General features: G+C 44.6%; 1 protein-coding gene and 1 long non-coding RNA gene across 2 annotated transcripts in view; both read left to right on the plus strand.

Moving 5' to 3' along the window:
- The first annotated feature begins 590 nt into the window (after nt 1-590).
- On the plus strand, nt 591-15,771 carry LOC144108123 (uncharacterized). Its single transcript, XR_013309466.1, has 3 exons — nt 591-711; nt 14,630-14,788; nt 15,730-15,771. It is a non-coding gene; the product is annotated as an uncharacterized LOC144108123 (long non-coding RNA).
- Nucleotides 15,772-16,245: 474 nt separating this feature from the next.
- Nucleotides 16,246-22,323, plus strand: part of LOC144107933 (multidrug resistance protein mrp-7-like) — a 43,308-nt gene continuing 37,230 nt past the window's right edge. The window contains exons 1-2 of the mRNA XM_077641171.1: nt 16,246-16,374; nt 20,175-20,315. Coding sequence (XP_077497297.1) covers nt 16,360-16,374; nt 20,175-20,315 — 156 coding nt within the window. The 5' untranslated portion in view covers nt 16,246-16,359. The remainder of the gene's footprint in view (nt 16,375-20,174; nt 20,316-22,323) is intronic.

Raw genomic sequence — 22,323 nt, forward strand, 5'->3', positions numbered from 1 at the left:
ACCTGCGGTTCGTTGACGTGAGCTGAAATCGCACAACTGCTAAAATCCCGAATGTTTCTGCAGCTGTGCGGGCTTGCATTCCCATAATGTGGCGTAGGGAAACAGCGAAGCCTGGCGGCGGACGTTAGGTGAAGCGTGCTAACAGCACACTCGTAGTGGAACTCTGAACAAACATGCGATGTTTCCAAGGGAAAAAAAAACATGCAGTCCGACGTTTTTCGCACACCACGGACGTGGACAAAAAATAAAGTTTAGTTAAAGAACAAGCACAAAAATTGAAATGCCTGAACTGTACCGTTCAGATGAGGCATATTTCCTGCTAGTCGAAGCTTTATCTGTGTCTCATTTCACAATATCTTTACCTTGTTTTTTTCCTCTACAGGTGAATAATCTCTCCGGTGTGTGCAGACTCTTTTTTGTTTAAATCATAGCAGCGGGCGGTACTGAACGTTCTTGCAAAACGCAGCAAAAGTTATGAGTAAGTCCTCCAACAAACGACTGATTGCTGTTCCATTTCCACATGTGGGTCGGCGGCGATGGCTCTTGACATTTGGCTTTGTGAGCGACAAAACAGCAAGAATAAAATGGTGGGACTGACGCCATCTGCTTCGTCCGGCGTAGCTGCTCGCGAATTGCGACTCGCGTCCGCTGTCGTTCAGGGATGTCCTGTATCCACTGAGGGGACGCCATATGGAGAGCTACGAACACTCGGTGAGTGAAGCGGGATTTATATTCGCGACCTGAACCGTCCTCGTCGAACGCCTCTTCGCGAGATCACTCTTGAGCAGATCAGCGGTTAATTGCTTCTTCATGGTGTCTGTAGCAGGAAACTTGGCATGGTTTCAAGAAACGAAGCCACCACAAGTATTTCGGTGTCTAGCGACAGCACTCCGGACCGTCGTTGTGACAAGGAAACCTTCGTGAAGTGTCTGCACGTTGTCCACGAATACTGGGTTGTTAGAGTGAGAGGAGACATTGCCATGAGTTCGAGAGAAGCGCTTCTACGCTCTAAACATTAATAGGAGTACAAAAACATATAGGAGTACAAAAAGGGGTAAGCTGTCCTCTAGCGCACTTGATCTTAACGAAGCGAGTACGCTAGAGGACGACTTACTCCCATTTAACTCCGTTCTGTTTAAAGCGTAGTTGCCTTGGCTACCACCACGCGGCGCATGGATTTAATAACAATAATAATTGGTTTTTTTGGGGAAAGGAAATAGCGCAGTATCTGTCTCATATATCGTTGGACACCTGAACCGCGCCGTAAGGGAAGGGATAAAGGAGGGAGTGAAAGAAGAAAGGAAGATAGAGGTGCCGTAGTGGAGGGCTCCGGAATAATTTCGACCACGTGGGGATCTTTAACGTGCACTGACATCGCACAGCACACGGGCGCCTTAGCGTTTTTCCTCCATAAAAACGCAAAATTGAAAACTTGTGCGCTGACATCATCCGTGACGTAAGAAACAAAGAGAATGACAGAGTTTTCTGGAGAACAAAAACGTTGAAGGCCACTAGGCTTAGAGGAACTGGTTGGGAGCTGTCCTTAATTTCATGTGGAAAAGCAAGCGGGTAAACAAGTGCAGGGTAGTCCGGTTGGCTACCCTACCCATGAATAGGAACGTAAAGAGAAAGAAAGGAGAAAGAGAAGTAAATTTAAGACTAGTCTATCGCGTTCCTGAAGACGATTGGTAGAAACGAATTCGCAAGTGGCAAAATTCGTTCCGAACGAACCCTATATGTTGAAGTAACACGGTGGTTTGGGCTAGTTGGAAGTGCAGCACAGTCCTGTCTTGTTTCTTCCTTGTCTTCTGTGTAAGTTTTATTCATGCTGCGAAACTTGTCTCCATTATGAACCCTATGTAGGCTTATTACGTGCCGTAGTGGATGGCTGCTCTACTGTTTTCGTACCGTGCTCTGAGGTCTCAGAACACGTGAGGTGTTCGCATTCCACCACCTCTGTCAAAAGGTGGGCACGGCGCCCAGAATCGAACCCATGGCCTTGAGTTCAACAGCTGAGCGCCACGGTGACTAGACCATCGCGGCAGACTGCTGTCTCGCGAGTAAAAACCCATTACTCTTGTCCTGATTTAGGCTGAATTCCTCGCGGTGATAAGATGTTATAAAAGCGTCAATCCATAAATAACCTAGAAGTAATGGGTTATTGTTTTTAAGTCGAGAGCGTTAGCACTTCTATGACGGCAAAAATTATCCCGCGCCGGTGTTCGCTTGAAGCCCTGCAGACAGAGCGGCTGGAGCAGCCTGCCTAGGGGCTCACCTGGGTCACGTGATCTTGTGAAGTAATCACAACCTCCCTATTGGATTGTGAGCAACTTGACCACCGTTGCAGAAGGCAGTTAAATTAATGAATGGTCGGGAGAGGTTGCCCGGGAAGAACAACCTGTGTCTGGCAATCCCCACTAGTGGCAGCACCTGCCATCGCAGGACAGTAGAGCATTGCTTAACCGCAGGACCACTGTGCCAGGAGACGTATGAGGGCTTTCAGCGATACGTGAATGTAAAGTCGGGAATAACGCCATCGCGTCATACCCTTAAGACGGAACGTAAGTGTCCATTCTAGTTTTTTATCGTTTATGGTTAAGGAGCTTAAAGGGCCGCAGAAAGGGGTGTTCGAGCTTGGCTTTAAAATGCTTGCACTATGTAGAGTACAGGCTACCGAGCGTCCATGCGGCGTACGAGACCTCAGAAGCGGGCAGGGAATTTACAATACATTTTTGAAAACTCCCGCTTTCGCACCTCGCGGCGACGCGCGGTGCCGGGCTTTCGCACGAAAACCTGGTAGACGACGTCACGTCTTGCAAATGACGTCAGCAGCCGGGCGTAATCATTGGTTCACAGCGCCAATTTTTTTCAGACGCCACGCGCTACAGCGGCCGCGGCCACTCCGCGCGCGCCGCAGCCGGCGGAGGTAGGAAAGGGGCCGAGTGTGAGTGGGGCTGGCGGAGGAGCGCCGCCGTTTTGGCGTGCGAGAGGAGAGGGAAAGGCGCGAAGAAGCGGAAGTTCAAATTTTGTCTTCATATAACTCAGCTTCCACAAAATGTCTTCAAATAATTCTTGCTGGGGGATAATTATGAACTGTCGTCTTTTAACATCCAAGACATATCGCACCTTTATTGAGACCCCCTTTCTGGGTCCCTTTAACGTCCCAATAATATAATAATAATTGGTTTGTGGGGAAAGGAAATGGCGCAGTATCTGTCTCATATATCGTTGGACACCTGAACCGCGCCGTAAGGGAAGGGATAAGGGAGGGAGTGAAAGAAGAAAGGAAGAAAGGGGTGCCGTAGTGGAGGGCTCCGGAATAATTTCGACCACCTGGGGATCTTTAACGTGCACTGACATCGCACAGCACACGGGCGCCTTAGCGTTTTTCCTCCATAAAAACGCAGCCGCCGTGGTCGGGTTCGAACCCGGGAACTTCAAACGTCCCAAAGCAACATAAGCTTTCAGGTGCGCCGTAGTGGAGAGCTCCGGATAATTTAGACCACCCGGTGTTGTTTAACATGCACTGACTGTCAATCAGGTGATAGAGAAATGCGCAGAATATAACCAACCCTTATATATAATCTTCATAGATTGCGAGAAAGCATTTGACTCAGTCAAAACCTCAGTATTCGTGCAGTATTTACGGGATGAGGATGTAGTTGAGGTAGTTGAGCATTACACATAAATACTGGAAGATATATATAACGGCAGCACTGCCACCATAACACTCTGTAAAGTCAGCAATAGAATTTGAAGTATAGAAGGGTGTGAGGAAAGGAGACGCGATCTCGCGAATCGTATTGACCGCCGTTCTACAGAAGGTACTCCGATGCTTGAATTGGGAACAGTTGGGAATAAAAGTTAATGCAGAATACCTTAGTAATCTGTGATTCAACTTATGACATTGTCCTGCTGAGTCACTCAGGGGATGACAGGCAAAGCATGGTCAATGACTTAGACAGGCAGGGCAGAATGGTGGGTCTAAAATTTCCTACACAGAAACCTAAGGTAATGTTCAACGGTCGCTAAAGGAAATAGCAGTCTACAACAGGTAGTCATGCACTGTAAAAGGTAAGGGAATACGTCTGCTTAGGATAGGAGTAACCGCAGACCCGGATCACGAGAGTGAAATCACCAGAAGAATAAGAACGGAGTGGAGCGCATTTTGCTGGTTCTATCAAGTCATGAATTACAGTTTACCAGTGTCCATCAAGTGAAAAGTATGTACAAGCTGTATCGAAACGGTAGTCACCTATGGGAAGAAATGTGGAGGCTAACGAAAAGGGTTCAGCTAAGTTAAGGACAACGCTGAGACTGTATTAAAACAGTGTGAATCAGTGAACAAGAGTGGGTTAATGACATCCTAACCGAAATCATGAACAATTAAGAGGCTAAGTAGTAACCAGGGCATGTAATACGAATGCAAGATAACCGATGGTCATCTAGGGCAAAGCACTGGATTCCAGTCGAGGGCAAACGTAGCAGGGGCCGGCAGAAAGATAGGTGAGCGGATGAGATTAAGAGGTTTGCGGGGATAGGGCGGCAAAAAAAAAGCTGGCACGGGACTGGGTTAATAGGAGAGATATGGGAATCGTCCTGCAGTGGGCGTTGTCAGACCGATGACGGTGATGAGGATGACCCTAGCCGCGGTCGCCACGCCGAAGCACATTTCCTCATCACGCGTGTGCACCTGGCTTTCTGTTTCTCCGGTTGACGTCTCCCTTACTTTTGAAACCGCTTCGATAACCTCGTATTATACATCCCCAACAAGTCCAGTTCCTGCTATAAATTTTCCTAGCGGCTTCTCTTTGTTCTAAAATTAACTCTCAATACTTCGAGCTGCTTACGAGTTCAATGGTAGTCATCAGGTACTGAATCCCTATTTTTCTTGGCTGCCTTGATGTAGGCCAGCCGATATGGGCAATGACCTACACATTCTTCTGTTTTCTGTAAGGTCTGACCTTATCTAGTCGCAAGACAAAGGTTTGTACATTCTGTCGACTTCACTCTGGAGGTTTGGAAGTCAGCTTTGTTTTGGATGGTACCGTAGCGTCCGGAGCCGACAGTCTCTCTAGACTGCAAGATGTCCAGAAGAAAGGCAACGTTCGTTTACGTAATAAACTTTTGTTTTTTCTTTAAAGCGATGTTTATTGCCTCAGGGCATAAAGGCTGTGAAATGAGGGATGAGGGGATGCTTAAATAAATGAAAAAAAGGTTGGCTGATCTAATTACATCAAGTAGTGAACGATGATGTGGCCCCTGTGTCCAAGCGGTATAGGAATCCGGATTTTTATTCAGTAGGAACGCGTACATGCTGCGACGTGTTTCGCTGCCAGGTACACACAGCAAACCTTGTCGTAAATACACCATAACTAATCGGTCCCTTGCGCTCATCTTCCGTGCCATCGCCAGGGAAGGGTACGTCAGAGCTGGGAGCTGAAGTACGGCACGTAATTCATGGTAGCAACATCTAGGTGTCGTGCGAAATTCTAGTGACTAGTCGATGCAGCTGTCGATTCTGGGGATCGGTCGGAGTTGGTTAACGACTGCTGTGACGCTCCGGAGGTCCCGGGTTCGAACCCGACCGCGGCGGCTGCGTTTTGATGGAGGAAAAACGCTAAGGCGCCCGTGTGCTGTGCGATGTCAGTGCACGTTAAAGATCCCCAGGTGGTCGACATTATTCCGGAGCCCTCCACTACGGCACCTTTCACTTCCTTTCTTCTTTCACTACCAACTTTCTCCCTTCCCTTACGGCGCGGTTCAGGTGTCCAACGATATATGGGACAGATACTGCGCCATTTGCTTTCCCCCAAATACAATTATATATATATATATATATATATATATATATATATATATATATATATATATATATATATATATATATATATATATATATATATATATATATATATATATATATATATATATATATATATATATATATATATATATATATACACACTGCTGTGACACAGAGAAGTTCATCCATGCAACCTCGTATCCACGGCGTCTACCTGGCGCATTGGTGAAGTCCCCGCAAATGACGGGTACGTCAGATCTGCCCGCGATGCACGTTTCGCCTGTTGCGTAGTGCAGAAAGGCATGTCCATTAACCACATCGGTGCTGCGGACTATTTTTTTCATGGTTCTTTGTGACTTGTACCACTTCTTTCACTAAGGCGGTGAGATTCTTTTTTTTCGTTTTTTGTTTGCAGCGTCCATCCCGCCTTTCTGTTTCTTAGTTTATTTTTTGTTTCTGCATCCTGTTTTTCTGCCACGACATCATGGCTTACACGAGCTCATGGTAGACAAATAAGTTTCGAAGCGGATGTGCCTTCTAAACACAAGCACAGGTGCGCTGCGGCGATAACAGTCCTGTTTAAAGCACACGCACGCTTCCTGCTGCGCATCTATGGAGAGTAGGCCGGAATTGCGGTCTGGATTAAAATTATTTCTGGAGTTTTCAAGTGCTGTTGACGTACGGACGAACGGACGGACAAAAATAACGGACACGGTGAGGTACAAATAATAGAGGTTTAACGTATTTCGGTCGTTAATACAATACACGCAATTTACCCCGTTCAGTCGCCAACTTAGAGGCCATGTGGGTGACTATGAGTTAATAAGCGCTGGTTGGAACCCTTTGCTATCTCTTCCGCGAAAGCAAACTTGAGGGAATTTGGGGAATTGCAGCCTCCCTGTGCACACACATAGCAATAATCGTGCGCCAACCAGCTTATTGTAATGCATTGTGCTGCGTGTCGCGGCTCCGTGAGTCACTTACTGCGCACTTTTCCTGATCATTAAGAAATACTTGACGCATGCCTTGTTATTATCCCGGAACGTTAGATTCTGGGTCTTTTTATAAGCAAAGGCGAAACCGAAGACTGCTTTGCCTGGCAGCGGCAATTTTGTCGTCCTGCCAGGTATCGGTCTTATTTTTGGACGCTAAGGCGCCCGTGTGCTGTGCGATGTCAGTGTACGTTAAAGATTCCCAGGTGGTCGAAATTATTCCGGAGCCCTCACTACGGCAATTCTATCTTCTTTCACTCCCTCCTTTATCCCTTCCCTTACTGCGCGGTTCGGGCGTCCACCGAGATGATGATAATAATAATAATAATAATAATAATAATAATAATAATAATAATAATAATAATAATAATAATAATAATAATAATAATAATAATAATAATTTCTTTTTGGGGAAAGGAAATGGCGCAGTACCTGTCTCATACATCGTTGGACACCTGCACCGCGCCGTAAGGGAAGGGATAAAGGAGGGAGTGACAGAAGAAAGGAAGAATGAGGTACCGTAGTGGAGGGCTCCGGAAAAATTTCGACCACCTGGGGATCTTTAACGTGCACTGACATGAGCGAGTTTCAATTTTCTGCGTTCACCTGCTGCGGTGGCTCAGTGCTTAGGGCGCTCGGCTACTGATCCGGAATTCCCGGATTCGAACCCGACCGCGGTGGCTGCGTTTTTATGGAAGCAAAACGCTTAGGCGCCCGTGTGCTGTGGGATGTCAGTGCACGTTAAAGATCCCCAAGTGGTCGAAATTATTCCGGAGCCCTCCGTTGCGGCACCTCTTTCTTCCTTTCTTCTTTCACTCACTCCTTTATCCCTTCCCTTACGGCGCGGTTCAGGTATCCAACGATATATGAGACAAATACTGCGCCATTTACTTTCCCCAAAAAACAATTATTATTATTATTATTATTATTATTATTATTATTATTATTATTATTATTATTATTATTATTATTATTATTATTATCATAGAATCTCTGATAACGCTAACTTCTATGACGAATTCCATTTAGACAGCACCCCGATTGATGTGTTCCTCTAGTGGGCGTGGTTGGAGGTTAGTATTTCACAGGCAGTCGCTTTTGCTTTGTCTCGTGGTCCAGAGCCTTGACTTGTCTGGTGACGAGTGCTTCGCTGGTAACACAGGCAAGAAACACCGAAATTACCAGTTGTGCGTTCAGTCGCCTAAGTAATCGCCATGAACCTCGACAAAGATGCTGGTCCTGCACCACAGTACTACCGGCAGCCAAATAGATCTATTCGACTGACCACTGCCTGGCGGCTCGGTGTTCTTGCGACACCTTTCGGCGTTTCAAAAAAAAAAAAACTACCGCATTTGCTTCAATAAGCGGCACAGCCCAGAAGTGACCTGGTAATGATGTCTAGCTGAGGCTTCAGTAATAAGGCAGCACATTTGCTCCTGGGTGTATATGGAGAAGTTTGTACAACACTCATGAACTAAAGTTCAGTGCGCATTCAGCACACTTCACGGAGCAGACGGCGCGCGAAAGGCCATTGGGAAATTTGAATCACATATTGTTCACAGTCATCTTTATGACAACGTTACACTACGCTGTAGGCCGAAGCGCTCTCCCAGTTATTTCATATCTCTTTCTTCTGACAGCCGCGGTAACCCTATGAGAGGAAATATTCTAAGTCTGAATGAGGTAACGGTTATAATAAGCTTAGTTCATGAGACTTTCTGAGTGATGCAGATATAGCTGCTTTACGGGAGCGTTGAACCAGTTTGAAGGCATCTCCAGCCGCCTGCGAGCGCACGGCAGGCGACGCATGCGTAATGTTCAGCGCAGTAACGCAATTCAAACGTGAGCTCACAGCAACACGACGTTGCCATAAACAGAACAGTGTGTGTAGTTGCATATGAATCACTCTTCTTTTCCCAATTTGAATGTTTGTTTTTCTTTGTCGGGCTGTATGACCGGGACTAGTAACGCGTGCGAGCCGCGAAGTGCGTTGCCACCCAAGCTGTCAGCTGTCAAGAACTGGCACTCTGCCTTAGCAGGCCTCCAGTGCCCTTGCCTTGGTATGTCCAGCTTGCCTGGACGTCACCAATTGGCGCCATCTTTCAGCTGCTCATAGTGTACACCACGTAACTGAAGAGCAATATTAACGCGAGAGCGTTAAAGGCGCCGTAACCCGGGATATCCGGCGTCATCGTTGCGAGCGAAAAATCATGAGCAAAGATCCCCAGGTGGTCGAAATTATTCCGGAGCCCTCCACTACGGCACCTCTCTCTTCCCTTCTTCTCTCACTCCCTTCTTTGTTCCTTCCCTTACGGCGCGGTTCAGGTGTCCAACGATATATGAGACAGATACCGCACATTTCCTTTCCCCCAAAACTAATTATTATTATTATTATTATTATTATTATTATTATTATTATTATTATTATTATTATTATTATTATTATTATTATTATGACTCTGGCAGGTGGGCCACCTATGTCACGTGACTTTGCTACATCATCACAACCTGCCCACTATATATTGAGCAAACTGGCCACCCTGGCAGGTGGCAGAAAAATCAATGATTGGTCGCTCGGGAAGTACAACCTGAGCCACAGAAGGCCCACCGCTGGGAGCAACTACCGTTGCAAGGCAGAGGCGCATCGCTTAACCGCTGCACCACTGCGTCAGGAGGAGTATGAGGACTCCCAGGGTTCTATGAATGTAAAGTAGAGAATGACCTTCTGCATTTACGGGAATTAACCCATTACGCTATCGCGTCCTAGCCTTAAGGCGGAGCTTAAATGTCCCATCCATATTTTTTTTTTGTAATTCAGAGAAAACAAAAGTCTCCCGCGGAATGGCACACTAAGATTTAGATTTAGATACTAATGACTTACTGTTCCTATGCGCCGCAAAGTATGACATAAAATGGCTCCTGCACCCACGGCAGAGAATTTTGACATCGGTTTGAAATAAATTGAACGTACCAAGCATTCAAAATTCCCGCGGTAATTTTTATGCTCAGCGCCAAGCAGCGCAGGGTGGCAGCTGCACGAACTATAACCGCTTGTACAAATTTCCTGGACTTGATCCACTTGTACCGCAGAAGACCACTGTTCTACCTCCTTCGAAATACTTGTACGCGCGAATTCTGCTTCCTATTCTCGATCGCCACTATAAGATGACATTGACTGCATTTTGTTCACTAATACAATCTCTCTCTTTAGAAGGCCGTGAACTGTGTGATGTCAGTGCACGTTAAAGAATCCCTGGTGGTCGAAATTATCCGGAGCCTTCCACTACGGCGTCCCTTGTAGCCTGAGTCACTTTGTGACTTTAACCACATAAACCAAACCAAACCATCCTCTCTTTCTCCCCCTTAACAGTGTCCCTGTAATTTTCCTTTCCACAGCTCGCTTCGCTGTTCTTAATATAATTTAAGGCTTTTTCAACAGCCTCTATGAGTACTGTCAGGATTCGGCTGTCCAGGAGTGCTAAACTGCACTGCAAAAAAAAAAAGTCAAAATGAAGGAAAATATTTCGGCGGGTCTATTTCCAAGCGTCTGACCGTCAAAGTGGCTGTCGGCCGCAGTTCTCAAATGACAGTGTTTTTGATAATTTTGACGTCTTATTTGTCAACTTGGAGTAAAGTAAGCCGTCAAAACGATGGCCTCTGTGCATGCCATTTAAGCGCCTGTTTGTCGATCTGAAATACAATTAGGTCGTCAATATGACCGCCTGATGTCTTTTCACTGAAGAGTGCGGCGTCATTTTTAGGACTATAGACACTTAATTTTAATTCAGTGTTGTATTCTTGCAAATGATACGTCAAACATTAGATCAATCACAGCATTGCGATACATGTATAACCGAATTTATAATTGAATCTTCTTAATTACGTTTTGGTTCGTTAGTTGAACGATAGCTGTGACGTGTGGTAGGCGTTTTAGTCACGTAAGAAAGGAATCAAACTGCACTATAACTGCTGATACGTAGTTTTAATTCACTACAATAATTAAGTAAGTCTACTTCAGGAGGCAACATGACAACAAAATGACCTATCAGCAGTTTTACTGTTATTATCATGTCATACGTGACCTAAATACCTCACATGTCACAGAAGTCATTGGGTGGATGAAATCAAAAGTGGAACAGCAACAAGAAGAAATTGAATTAAAAATTATTTAGCTGTAATAGGGGAATGCTACATGGTGGTTCATTTATTATATGTGCTACGAATAATTTCACGTAAATACTGCTTAAAAGTTTCTTCGTCACTCTGAAACGGCTTTAAGTTGTCAGTAGGAGAGCCGAGCGTTTTTTCTGTGTAGTTCGTTATAATTGTGGGCAATTCCAGTCCATGTTATGTATGTTATGTTATTCCAGTACATTATGTTCGACGTGTAAGTGAGGTCAAACTTAGCTCTTGTTTCTATCGGTTGTTTGGATCTTCATTTTTGTTCCTTGGGCAAGAGCACAGGTCCACCAGCTTGTTTGTATCTTTTGTTATTGTTGTCAAGCAATAGTTGTCTGAATTATGCAATGACTTATAAAAGATGCCTCAAAAAGTGACACCATTTAGCACATTTATTGGTCATAAATGCTGTGAAATACAAAAAAAGCGCTAACATTGCGGCTTACTTTGTCGCCTTAGGTGTTCACTCCCTGCAACAGCTATGGAGTGTGGCATCTGAAAAAAAAAACAGAACATAATGTATAGATAGATAAGATACAAGGAAGATACAAGCAGAATATGTACAAAATTGGACAATATTAGGCCACAAGGAAAGAACCCCACCTAGACAAAAATGACGGATGACAGCGAGACTAATTGAAACTTTGAACAAATATCCTCACCGAGAATTTTGTTTTTATCATTATGTAATTGTAAATCATATCAAAAAAACACAATCATTTTTTTTCTATAAAACAGGCATAACACATTCTTTCCACCAAATTCATGGACTGTGTTGCATTTTAACTGTCATGCGCAATACAGTTAATTTAAATCTACCTCTTGCTTCATGTTAGGCAAGAAATGACCTTTGTCAAGCAGTGTTCTTGCCCAGCCTACTATCCTCAAACAGTATTAAATAACCGTAATTTGAATTCATAATTATTATTATTATTAGATTAACCACAACTGTTGTGGTGACAGCCCCTAGCAGAACTAAATCGTAGTTCACGGGAAAATTTTTCGCTGTCAGTTCGAAAAGGTTATTGTCGTGCCCTTATATTTTTTTTGCATTTTTATCTACCTTCACGAAGTTCTCTTTACATTTACCTCGTGAAAGCAACCTAAACGCACTTTAATTTCTCGGGTGTCTTCTCTTGCCTGATCAGTTGGACAACAAGTGCCTAAACTTGTCTTCATTTCCTAAAAGTTCAAATATAGTGCGACAGCCTCCAGGTGGATACACATCAGAATTGCTAAATGCAAAACTTTCATTTCAGGAAAAGTCAGATAAACTGATTCGGGCAGTCTCAGAAGGGCAGGTCTGTAGGTGGAAGACATTAGGAGCATCTCAATGAACTGGTTAACTCTGGCAAATCAATGTATCATTCCGGAGGGAAGCACTGGTGACCATCACAAGCCTGTACAACACTAGTACTGATAGTTAAACACGTCACCTGCTTCGAGTCTGCGTAAGCTGCATGAATGTGCAGCTAATAGCAGAAATCCAAACTAATGTTCAACAGCCTAGCAAGGGAACGGCAGTTCACAATTGGAAGCGAGTTATTGGAAGTGGTAAAGGAATACGTCTACTTAGGGCAGGTAGTGGCAGCTGATCTGGATCATGAGAGGAAAATAAATGGAATGTAGAAGGATAAGAATGGGGTGGAGCGCATATGGCAGGTTCTCTCAGATCAGGAATAGTAGGTTACCAATATCTCCCAAGAGAAAAGTGTACAAGAGCTTTATCTTACCGGTACTCACCTACGGAGCAGAAATGTGGAGGCTAACGAAAATTGTTCAGCTGAATTGTTAGGACAATGCAGCGAGCTGTGGAAAGAAAAATGATAGGTACAACGTTAAGAGACCGGAAGCGGGCAGAGTGGATGAGGGAACAAACGCTTGTTAATGACATCCTGGTATAATTCAAGAGGATGAAACGGGCTTGGGCAGGGCATGTGATTCGAAGGCAAGACAGGCGCTGGCCCTTAAGGGTAACGGAGTGGATTCCAAGAGAAGGCAAGCGTAGCAGGGGGCGGGAGAAGGTTAGGTGGGCGGATGAGATTAAGAAGTTCGCAAGCATAGGGTGGGCGCAGCTGTCAAAGGACAGGACTAATGAAGAGACATGGTAGAGACCTCTGCCCTGCAGTGGGTGCAGTCAGGCCGATGATGATTATGATGATGATGATGAGTTCTACCAGAAGTATTTGCAATATACTGCTCCTATCACTTATATAGTCACCTACCACCAAATCTTAATTCCCCTTAGTAACAAACATAAATGTGTAATCTAATAATACTGTTTTTAATGTACCTAAGATATACTATACCTCTTAACCGCTCCATACCGAATAAGGCATCATTCAAAGCGCGCTGAACCGCATGTATTTTTTTTACTGACACTTCAAGCGGCGCTGTGGTTCGCTGAATTGCATAGGTAAAAAAAAACATTCATGAAAAGTCTTAGAGCACTGGGCAGATTAATCCTACCAAGAGCTATTAGTTACCACAGTATCACAAGCTTTCAAATGCGTATTTTTGAAGTTCGATATTTCGAACAACAATGCCAACAGAACATTTAGAAACAGGGTTCGTCTTTGATGTTGACGGCCATCAATTTTGTAATAGAACCTGGCCTCCTACTTCCAAAAATAAAAAAAAATATTAGTCAATTTAAATTAATTGATCATTTAAGTATTTATTGATTCATATGAGGTGCGTAATGCCGGCCTTGCTGTACAATCTACCTCACGAGAGAGAAAGACGTTTTTCTCACAGTTTCTAAAATAGAAATCTCTAAAGGTTGAAAAAAAAATCGTTGTACATGCTACGGCTACTATTACCACCACTGCGTACCCCTACTACTGCTGCTACTATCACCTATGGGTGTGAAATGGTGTCGATCTTAGGAATAGAAGGCTGTGACCTCTGATCAATGTGACTCTGCGGTGCGGCCACTCTAGGCAGCATAAAAACATCTCCCACAGCGTTAAACAGATGCTTCGCCATCAGTGAGAAAAAAAAATATCAACCGGGACACTAATTACATAACGTGGGGACAATGCGACAGCGTTAGAAGCTGTTGATGCCTTTACCGGAAGTGACGCCACTTTCGGTTTCGTGGTGTCACGTCCGTTCTGATAACGTCACTTACCTCCAGCCATTGAGAATTATCCGCTCTCCTGAAGTCATTTCCTCGAGCCAATGAAGGCATTTTATGACCTACGAGGCATTTGATGCCAATAAGGCTTCTAATGATATAGCGTTAATATCAAACAACACTGGTTAGTTACTGCGCCTTTAAGTTCTTCATAACCTCCTCCGCCCTCTCGTCTTCTTACTAACGACGACGTCTTTGGAAGCTCGTGCTGACTCGCACTCGGCGGCAGCTGCGTCTTTCTGGAGGAAAAACGCTAAGGCTCCCGTGTGCTGTGTGATGTCAGTGCACATTAAAGATCCCCAGGTGGTCTAAATTATTCCGGAGCCCTCCACTACGGCACCCATTTCTTCCATTCTTCTTTCACTCCCTCCCTTATCCCTTCCCATACGGCGCGGTTCAGGTGTCCAACGATATATGAGACAGATACTGCGCCATTTCCTTTCCCCCAAAAAACCAATTATTGTTATTATTATTATGTAGCTCACTCGATACCATTGTCTCGTTCTCTTACAGGCGGAACACACTCAGTATGCTGCCCGCGTGGCGTCCCAGCTGCTCAAGTGTGCCACGTTCGCTGCGCTGCTGCTGTGCGGTGCGCAGCAGACGGCCCAGAACAACTACCCTCTCTTCCGCCAGGGTCCCTGCTGGACACTGCTCGACGTTGCGCACTTCGTAAGTCCGGCAACGCTGTGGTTGCATTTTACCTCCGAGCACATGCTACGTGACACAGTCGTTTTGGGGCGGGAATTTCGATTGCCGTTAGGCGCTCAGTTAGGATTAGTAACGAAAAATCGAGCACCAATTGGCTGGTCTATCCCGTGAACCCGAGAGGCGTGAGGACATGTGATCTAGGCAAGATTTGTGAGGGCCTGATGAGGCTAAAGGAAGCAGGGAAGCCTCTGCCCGCACCGCAATGGTATCGCAGTAGGCATAATGGTTAATCAAAAGTTAAGATAACTGGGCACAGCACGAGGACTAATTCTTGAAATAACAAGAATCAATCAATTTAAAAGTCAGCCTCTCAGTTAATCAAAAAATAAACCATTTAGGAAGTTTATTCTTCATCAGCAAGAAAGATGGCTCTAGAAAAAGCTAGTTTTTCTGGAACTAGACATGGCTCCCACCACCTGTACAGGAATGGTTAGTATGTAGCAGCAAATATTTCATAAAGCCGGTCCAGTGCATTTTAATATATTATGAAGGGAACAATGTCCTTAAAGTAAAAATTGTTAGATACGTACTTTATGAACGTGATGGCATTCTTTGCTTATTACTGCTTGATTGAATGCGCAGATAACACTACGCACAGCAAACATCAGTAGTAGCTCTTTAATTTGCATTAGAAAACCCAACTTGCTGACAAGTGTAGAAGCCTCCTGAGAGGTTGATGGGAACGAATGAGCGCATGCCTATGGATGGATGGAAGATAGCAGCGTCCCATTTGAAACGAACGAACGAGCGCATACCTATGGATGGATGGAAGATAGCAGCGTCCCATTTGAAACGGGGCAGTGGCAGTTGCCACCACGATGGGCTTTTTTCTTTATTTTTATTCTGTGTTTATATTTTATCTGTATCTACCCTACCATATCTGCGACGCTGTCTCTTGGCAGCCACCTGCGATATCGGCCCGGTCAAGCGATTACGCAGGGTGAGCCAGGCTAGCGTAGATGAAGTGTGAAATTTGAACGAAGATGAAGGTGTCCATAACGAGGCATTGCTGCAGGTATCACTATTTTTTATAAAATTTTTATTCTTACAATTATCATTATCATTTAACTACTCGGCTATAAACATCACTCTCGATCTCCTGCGTGCGTTCTGTATTTCCCGTTTGATTTCGTTGTTCCTTTTTGTTTACTTCTTCCGTCCTCACCATTCGTTTTAATTTCGTCCGGGAATTATTTACTTTAAGAACTCTCTGTGCCCCCCCCCCCCCAATTCTTGGCCAATCCCCTATGTGGGCATGTGCCATAGTATGAGGACAACAACAACAATAACAACACTAGACACGCGCTCCCGTGTTCCCATTAAAGCCTTGGAGGTCTGTACGCGTACCAGTTAACGCGTGTGCGAAAACTGTTCCAGAATCACTTTGCTTTCTCTTGGTCTCTCAAAATTAGGTGTTACTCGTGCTACCCGCCACCCTCGGTGTTATCAGAGGCTTCCTAATCCTGAGTGGAGGGTTACTGCAGGACACAGTGCTGCTATCTTCCCTGAGAGACACGACGTGCGACTTCGCCATGGCCTTGTCGTTTGTGAGTACGCACGATGCGCACCTCTAGTGCCTTTGCCCAATGGCCGCTGTTCCGAACTTGTGGGCCTTTGACATCATCACGTTGTGCACTGAGTGCATCAAAGTTCCCAGGCCATAGGTTGCAGTTCTTTACCAGCATATCATAGAACTTAAGGCGCCCATATGAAGCTACCAGGGTTCTCAGAGGTAAAAATGATTCTTACTCTACCGCGTACAAAAACTTTTAGATTCGGGGATGTCGTAAATACACCACTATACACGATTCAAAAGCCGTGTAGGGGATCGTGTATTGTATAACCTGTGCCTACTCAGCGGCGTGTCCGCGTTTATCTTGTGTCATCCTTGTACGCTTAGAATGTTCAGTTATCGTCATGTTGTGTACAAACTCAGTGCTTTCTCTGTCCTCCTTGCGCTCTCCTTGAACGCTGTTTCATTATCGTCGCACTATCCACCAGCCCAGCGCCTTTTCTGTGTGCTTTTCTCGTCCCTCAATACTATTCGATTATAGTCACGGTATGTGTTACTAGACCCAGAATGTTCTAGTGCCAGCAAATTTCGCCGGAGGCGGGCCTGCACGAGAGTGTCTATACTGTGGTGTGCTTTGGTTGGTTGGCTTTCGTGACGCATCATGCGCTAAGCACAGGGTTAGAAGAAAAAAGCTTTATTTCGGCACAGTAAAGTAAGGAAATCTCTGAAATGTCCGAAGGTATGAGAGAACGAGCATGCTCTGTTCGCTGCTAACAATACACGCAACTGGGTTGCGAGGCAACGCTACTATATACATTTTTTTTCGAGAACACGAATGCCGTAAGCTTTTGCTGCTGTTGCTGCTTCTGGTGTACGTGTGGCTGAACCGGCCTGCTGTTGGAACGGTAACTGCAGCTGCCGGTCAAACCTTTGCGCAGTACATGGCACAAAACCTTTTTTTCGCTTTAAGACTAGGGCTGAAAAGAAAAAAAAAAGATGACGCACTTTTGACCTCATATTGCGGCGGAATGGAGGTTGTAACTGTACAGCGACCTGCCGTCCTTCACAGGAGCAACACCGGTACCTGCTGGCTCAAATGGCGCGCTCGTTAAAGCACGTTCCTCCCGACCTCACATAACCCAGGCTTACGGGGGTAACAAGCATTCTGATTTCACAGGATGCTGACGCAGGGCCTTTCGGGTACGTCACACAATGGCTGCGGCGCTCCATAGAATTTCGTTGTAATCACTGTGATACCAGAATCCATTTTTTCGTATTGTTATCTTTGCGTTCAAATAGCGTGTACTGTTAACTGGCCATTACATATTAATTAACTAGGTAGCAGCGCTTACAGTTTGCTAGGATATGTGCACCTTAACTTTTCCACTGACCCTGCGTGACTAAACTCATTGTTGTACAAATCACTAATCCATGGGAAGCTTAAATATGCCGCAACTGTCTGGGACTCAAGCAGTGAGAGCTTGGTTTATTATCTTGAATTATTTTCGTTCGTTTCATTCTCCGAAATTATAATCGCATCGCTAGCGTAAACGCAATGAAGAACTCGTTGCAACTTATACCTCTCGCCTCCCGTCATGAATTTTCTAGACCGTTTATTTCAGGAAACTTTTTACGACCACGTATTGCGTAATGACATCCCTATTTCCCCTTGTATATCTCTCGTAGCATTGATTACGCACGAAATTTTGGCATCGTTTCTTATCACACAAAAATTTTCGTTCAGTCATTCATTCCGCCTACTTCATTCCGCCTACTTCACAGGGCTGGATCCGTCTTTCCAGATCGCTCACCTTCATTAGTGATCATTTGCGCTTTCGTAGTTCCTTAGCTAACATTTCATAACTTGGAATATAGACTCGGTTATACAGAAGCCTTCAAGCCTGCATTTAATGTTTTTTTCTTACCATTCGCCCCTGTAATGCCTTTTGGCTCTGAGGGTAATCTAAAAAATAAATAAACAAATAAAGTAAACGAAAGAGAAATTGATGAAATAGCTGAACTTAAAGATGTAATGGGAAACAGAGGGAGATATATAAAGGCGTTAAAGGGACACTGAGGAGAAATTGAAGTTGGCTTGTATCGTTAGAATAGCAGTTCCTGATCACAAAAACGCCACTCTTACTGAAAACAAAGCTCTTGTAATGTAGAAAATAGCAAGAACCAAAATACAGGTGTCGCCGCCACAGGCCAATCTCGCAAGTACAAGCGTGATGACTTCCTAGGACAAGAGGCGCCACCTTGGAGGAATTTTCCTTACTTCATGGAAGCCACGAATCTCTGAGGCTAGCAAAGGAAGGTTGCGCACCGCACCGCTAGCCGTCAGAAATCACGGAGTCTGCGTTTAAGTCACGTATCACGTCACTCCGTTCTGTGACGTCATAAGAGTTTTTCGTGTCGTCATAAGAGTTCTCGAGTTTGAATCAGAGCGGCGGGAAAAACTTTCTCAACTTCGAATCCAAATTTCTTTGAAATAAATGCATCTTTCGCGCCCTGACAAGCGGCAACAAAGCCATGAAATGCCGAAGTATTAGATTTTGCTAACAAAAAAAAAATGATAGAGTTCTCCTCAGTGTCCCTTTAAGGAGAGAAATATGTATGAAAAGGAGTGGTATTGAGATATGAAGATATGCAGAAACAAAGAAATTGAAACGCTAAGAAATTGAGATATGAAATGCAAGTAAATAAAGGAATTGCCATCTACAACGATATGCAAAGAGGTGAAGACAACTCCCTGACATTTCACGATACGGTGTGTACACAAGGCGAATAAGAAAGAGAGATAGTTGTAAACGCGCTCCCTCTCTTAATGCACTTTTTTGCTATTCCTCACAAAGCCTGAACAGGCCCGTTTTCGTTACACCTACATAGCAGCACCACTTCGCTAGTGTCTACATGGAAGACGCATTCATGGCCCAGGTAACGAATCTATCAAGTTCCGCTTACCACGTACGGTGGTATTTAGTTGGCTGCGTTTATGTAAGATGATCTTCCTCATACTGCATGCTCTAGAAGAGAGAGAGATGCGCAATAGTCTGACGGTGATGTAAAGAAATGAGGTAATGACACTGTGTTGTCGTGGCGGTAGAACGCGATAAATGGCGATGTACCGAATGTGACCAGCGAGAAAGGAGAGAAAATTATGTGAAAAAAAAAGAATGAAGCACTTCAGTAATGATGAAGCTGAAATCTCTAGAAATAGAGAAATAGAAATACCAAGAATCTGAAAATGGCCCAGATTTTTCGCACTATCGAGGAGTGAAGAACTGCCATGTAGAGAGCTTCACTGCGCAATAACTCATCCACCACTGCAAACGCCACCCCCTCTGTCCTGTGTGTGACGTTTTCTCGTTACATTGTGGCATCTGTTCCTGCACGTCATCAAGTGCCAACTAACCTACGCCCCGCCCTACTGACAGTTCTTAGTTTGGATGTAAGAGGCAGGGTTGTAGCCCATGGTACGGCGAAAACCTTTAATGCGTCGTCGGCAATGAAATTTGCCCATTGGTTGGAAACAAATGACGTCACCAAACCGGAGCATTTTCATTGGCTGAAGAGAAGTGACGTCACCGGACGGGAGCATTCCAATTGGCAGGATTGAAGTTACGTCACCAGACCGGAAGTGACGCCACTTCTGGTAAAGACATAACAGAGCCGATAATGCGGTCGCGTTGCCAACACTTAATGGAAATAGGCGTCCCGGTCAGTTTTTTTTTTCGGGAAGCTTAACTTGATCACGTATGGGTCAGACGCACCTGCCTGGGTGTAGTGGTGTTATGCGTTAGGATCACGCCAACAGATCTGCGTTCTTGGCAGATGTGGATGCTGGTTGTCGTCTGGAAGAGGTGGAAGCGTTTCCTGCCGCCTTCAGGATTCGTCTGCACATTGCTAGGAGTCTTGACTACGGCTACGGTGCTCGACGCTGTCACGGGCTACATATTTCTCGAGAAAATCCAGGTATGGATAAATATTTCTATCTATTTATTGCTGGCGTTGCTGCGTTCTGCAGCTGTTTTGCCAGCCTTGTATTGCGTGGTCGGCTGCTGTCATCGCCGCTCGTCGCCGTAATGCTGCATAAAAATGTCGTTTTTCTCGCAGGTAGTCATGGTTACGAACGACTTTTTGGTCAACCTTCCCTTTTGTCTGCTTTGTTAATGCGTTAGCATTAAAAGCACTCTCATGAAGAAAAGGCGGCGTCCGGGGTATTGTTATGCATACTTGCCATCTGACTTCGGCAGGTGGCAATAACCAGCTGTAACCTGTCACAGTTGGAAGGTGGCAAAATGGAGAGAGAGAAATATCTCTCGCCACTTGTAGAGGAGGGGAGAGAGAGGCCGCAAGATGGCTGCCGCGGGAAGATGAAAAGGAAAATATGATATATCAGGGAGTATAATATATGTAATAAAATATGTTCACGAATAATATATAAGAAAATATGAATAGAAGATTAGAAGTATAATAGAAGCAAATAAAAGCAAGGAGAAGGCTTAATGCTAACGCATTCTCATCGCATAATGATCATTAACTACCGAGTCATTTTTTGTTTGCTGTGTGTTCTCTTCGCCCAGCTCCTTAATGTTGACAGCAAGGTTTGGTGTCGCACTTTCTGGCGGCTGCTAGTTTAAACCAAGCTTCAAATATGCGCATGCAAAGGAAAACAACTAATTCGACTAAGAAACGAATTGAAAATAAGAATTGGCACAATATACGGCCATCTTCAAAATGAGAGTTAACGAGGTCGAACACGCTTGTGTAGAAATGACACTACTAAAATACTTTAGCCGCAATTCACACTACGCTCGACGTTGACTACAATCGACCTGCAGCAAACACGTTCGCTCTACCGAGGGGAAATTTTGGAAATATTCCTGTAATTAAAGGCTTTTTGTTTGTAGCGACTCAACGGCGTATCTTCGTCACATGGTATGTTTGATCAGATAATGAGCAACGTAATGCTCCGAAATAAATATTGGCATCTCTCTGAAAATATAACATCGGCAACGGCTGTTTGACTAGCTCTTCCCTGTGCGAATGCTCCCAATCCTTATAATAACAGTCTATATATACTGCCTATAGACTTGTTACAAAATCTGTCACCTTCCTATAGATATTTTCTTGTGTCAATTCAGTCTATAGACCACAGTCTACTAAAAGTGTATGGCCGTAAATCTATAGATTGTATATAGAGTGCCTATAGAGTTTGTATTGCTTATATCTATAGGATTTGCCGCTATAAAACCTATAAAATTATGACAAAAAGTATATAGACAGTCTATAGACTTTCTAAAGATATGTTTGTAAGGGAAGTTTCTTCGTTTCTCTTAGTTCTCTCGCTGAATTCCATTATAATTCGCAATATATTATCAGAGTTCTCTGCAAGTGGCTTCCAGACGAGCTCAGTAGACAACTTGAATGTCTCGTGTTCGAATAATGTACTAGAACTTTAGAGGTTCGGTACTACCAGACAGGAATCAAGCATGAACATCGTTCGTGGATTAATCAGAATTCTTGTCTGCAGTGAGCGACTAGCCTCACTAATGTCTCTGTGTGAACGGTCCTTATGAAGCATATGCTCATCAGCAAGGTGCGCATTAATCTCGCGTTACTCGCTTGAGGAATAACACATGTGCGTTTTGGTATTAGATTCCGTCTCGGTATAACATGTTGCCGGCATATGAATACCAACGCAGAACTTCTAGCATGTTAGTTAGTACCATAACACCTAGTCAGTTCTTAGCGGCTTAGCCCAACTGCCTGAGCATAATGCGCGGCATGTGTGATTTTTACACTGGTAGCTGAGTTGGCAAGAACACGGCAATCACACTGCAGAACGCAAGCTCGGACCCCAGTGGTGGCGTGGTGGTGGCGGTGGTGGTGGTGAAAACATTTATTAATCGTAGAGAGAGGTGTTGGGGTCGTGACCTGAAGGGTCACGCCCTTGCAATCACTAGGTGGGATACCTAGT

This window comes from Amblyomma americanum, chromosome 10 (genome assembly GCF_052857255.1).
Source record: "Amblyomma americanum isolate KBUSLIRL-KWMA chromosome 10, ASM5285725v1, whole genome shotgun sequence".
Classification (NCBI taxonomy): Eukaryota; Metazoa; Arthropoda; class Arachnida; order Ixodida; family Ixodidae; genus Amblyomma; species Amblyomma americanum.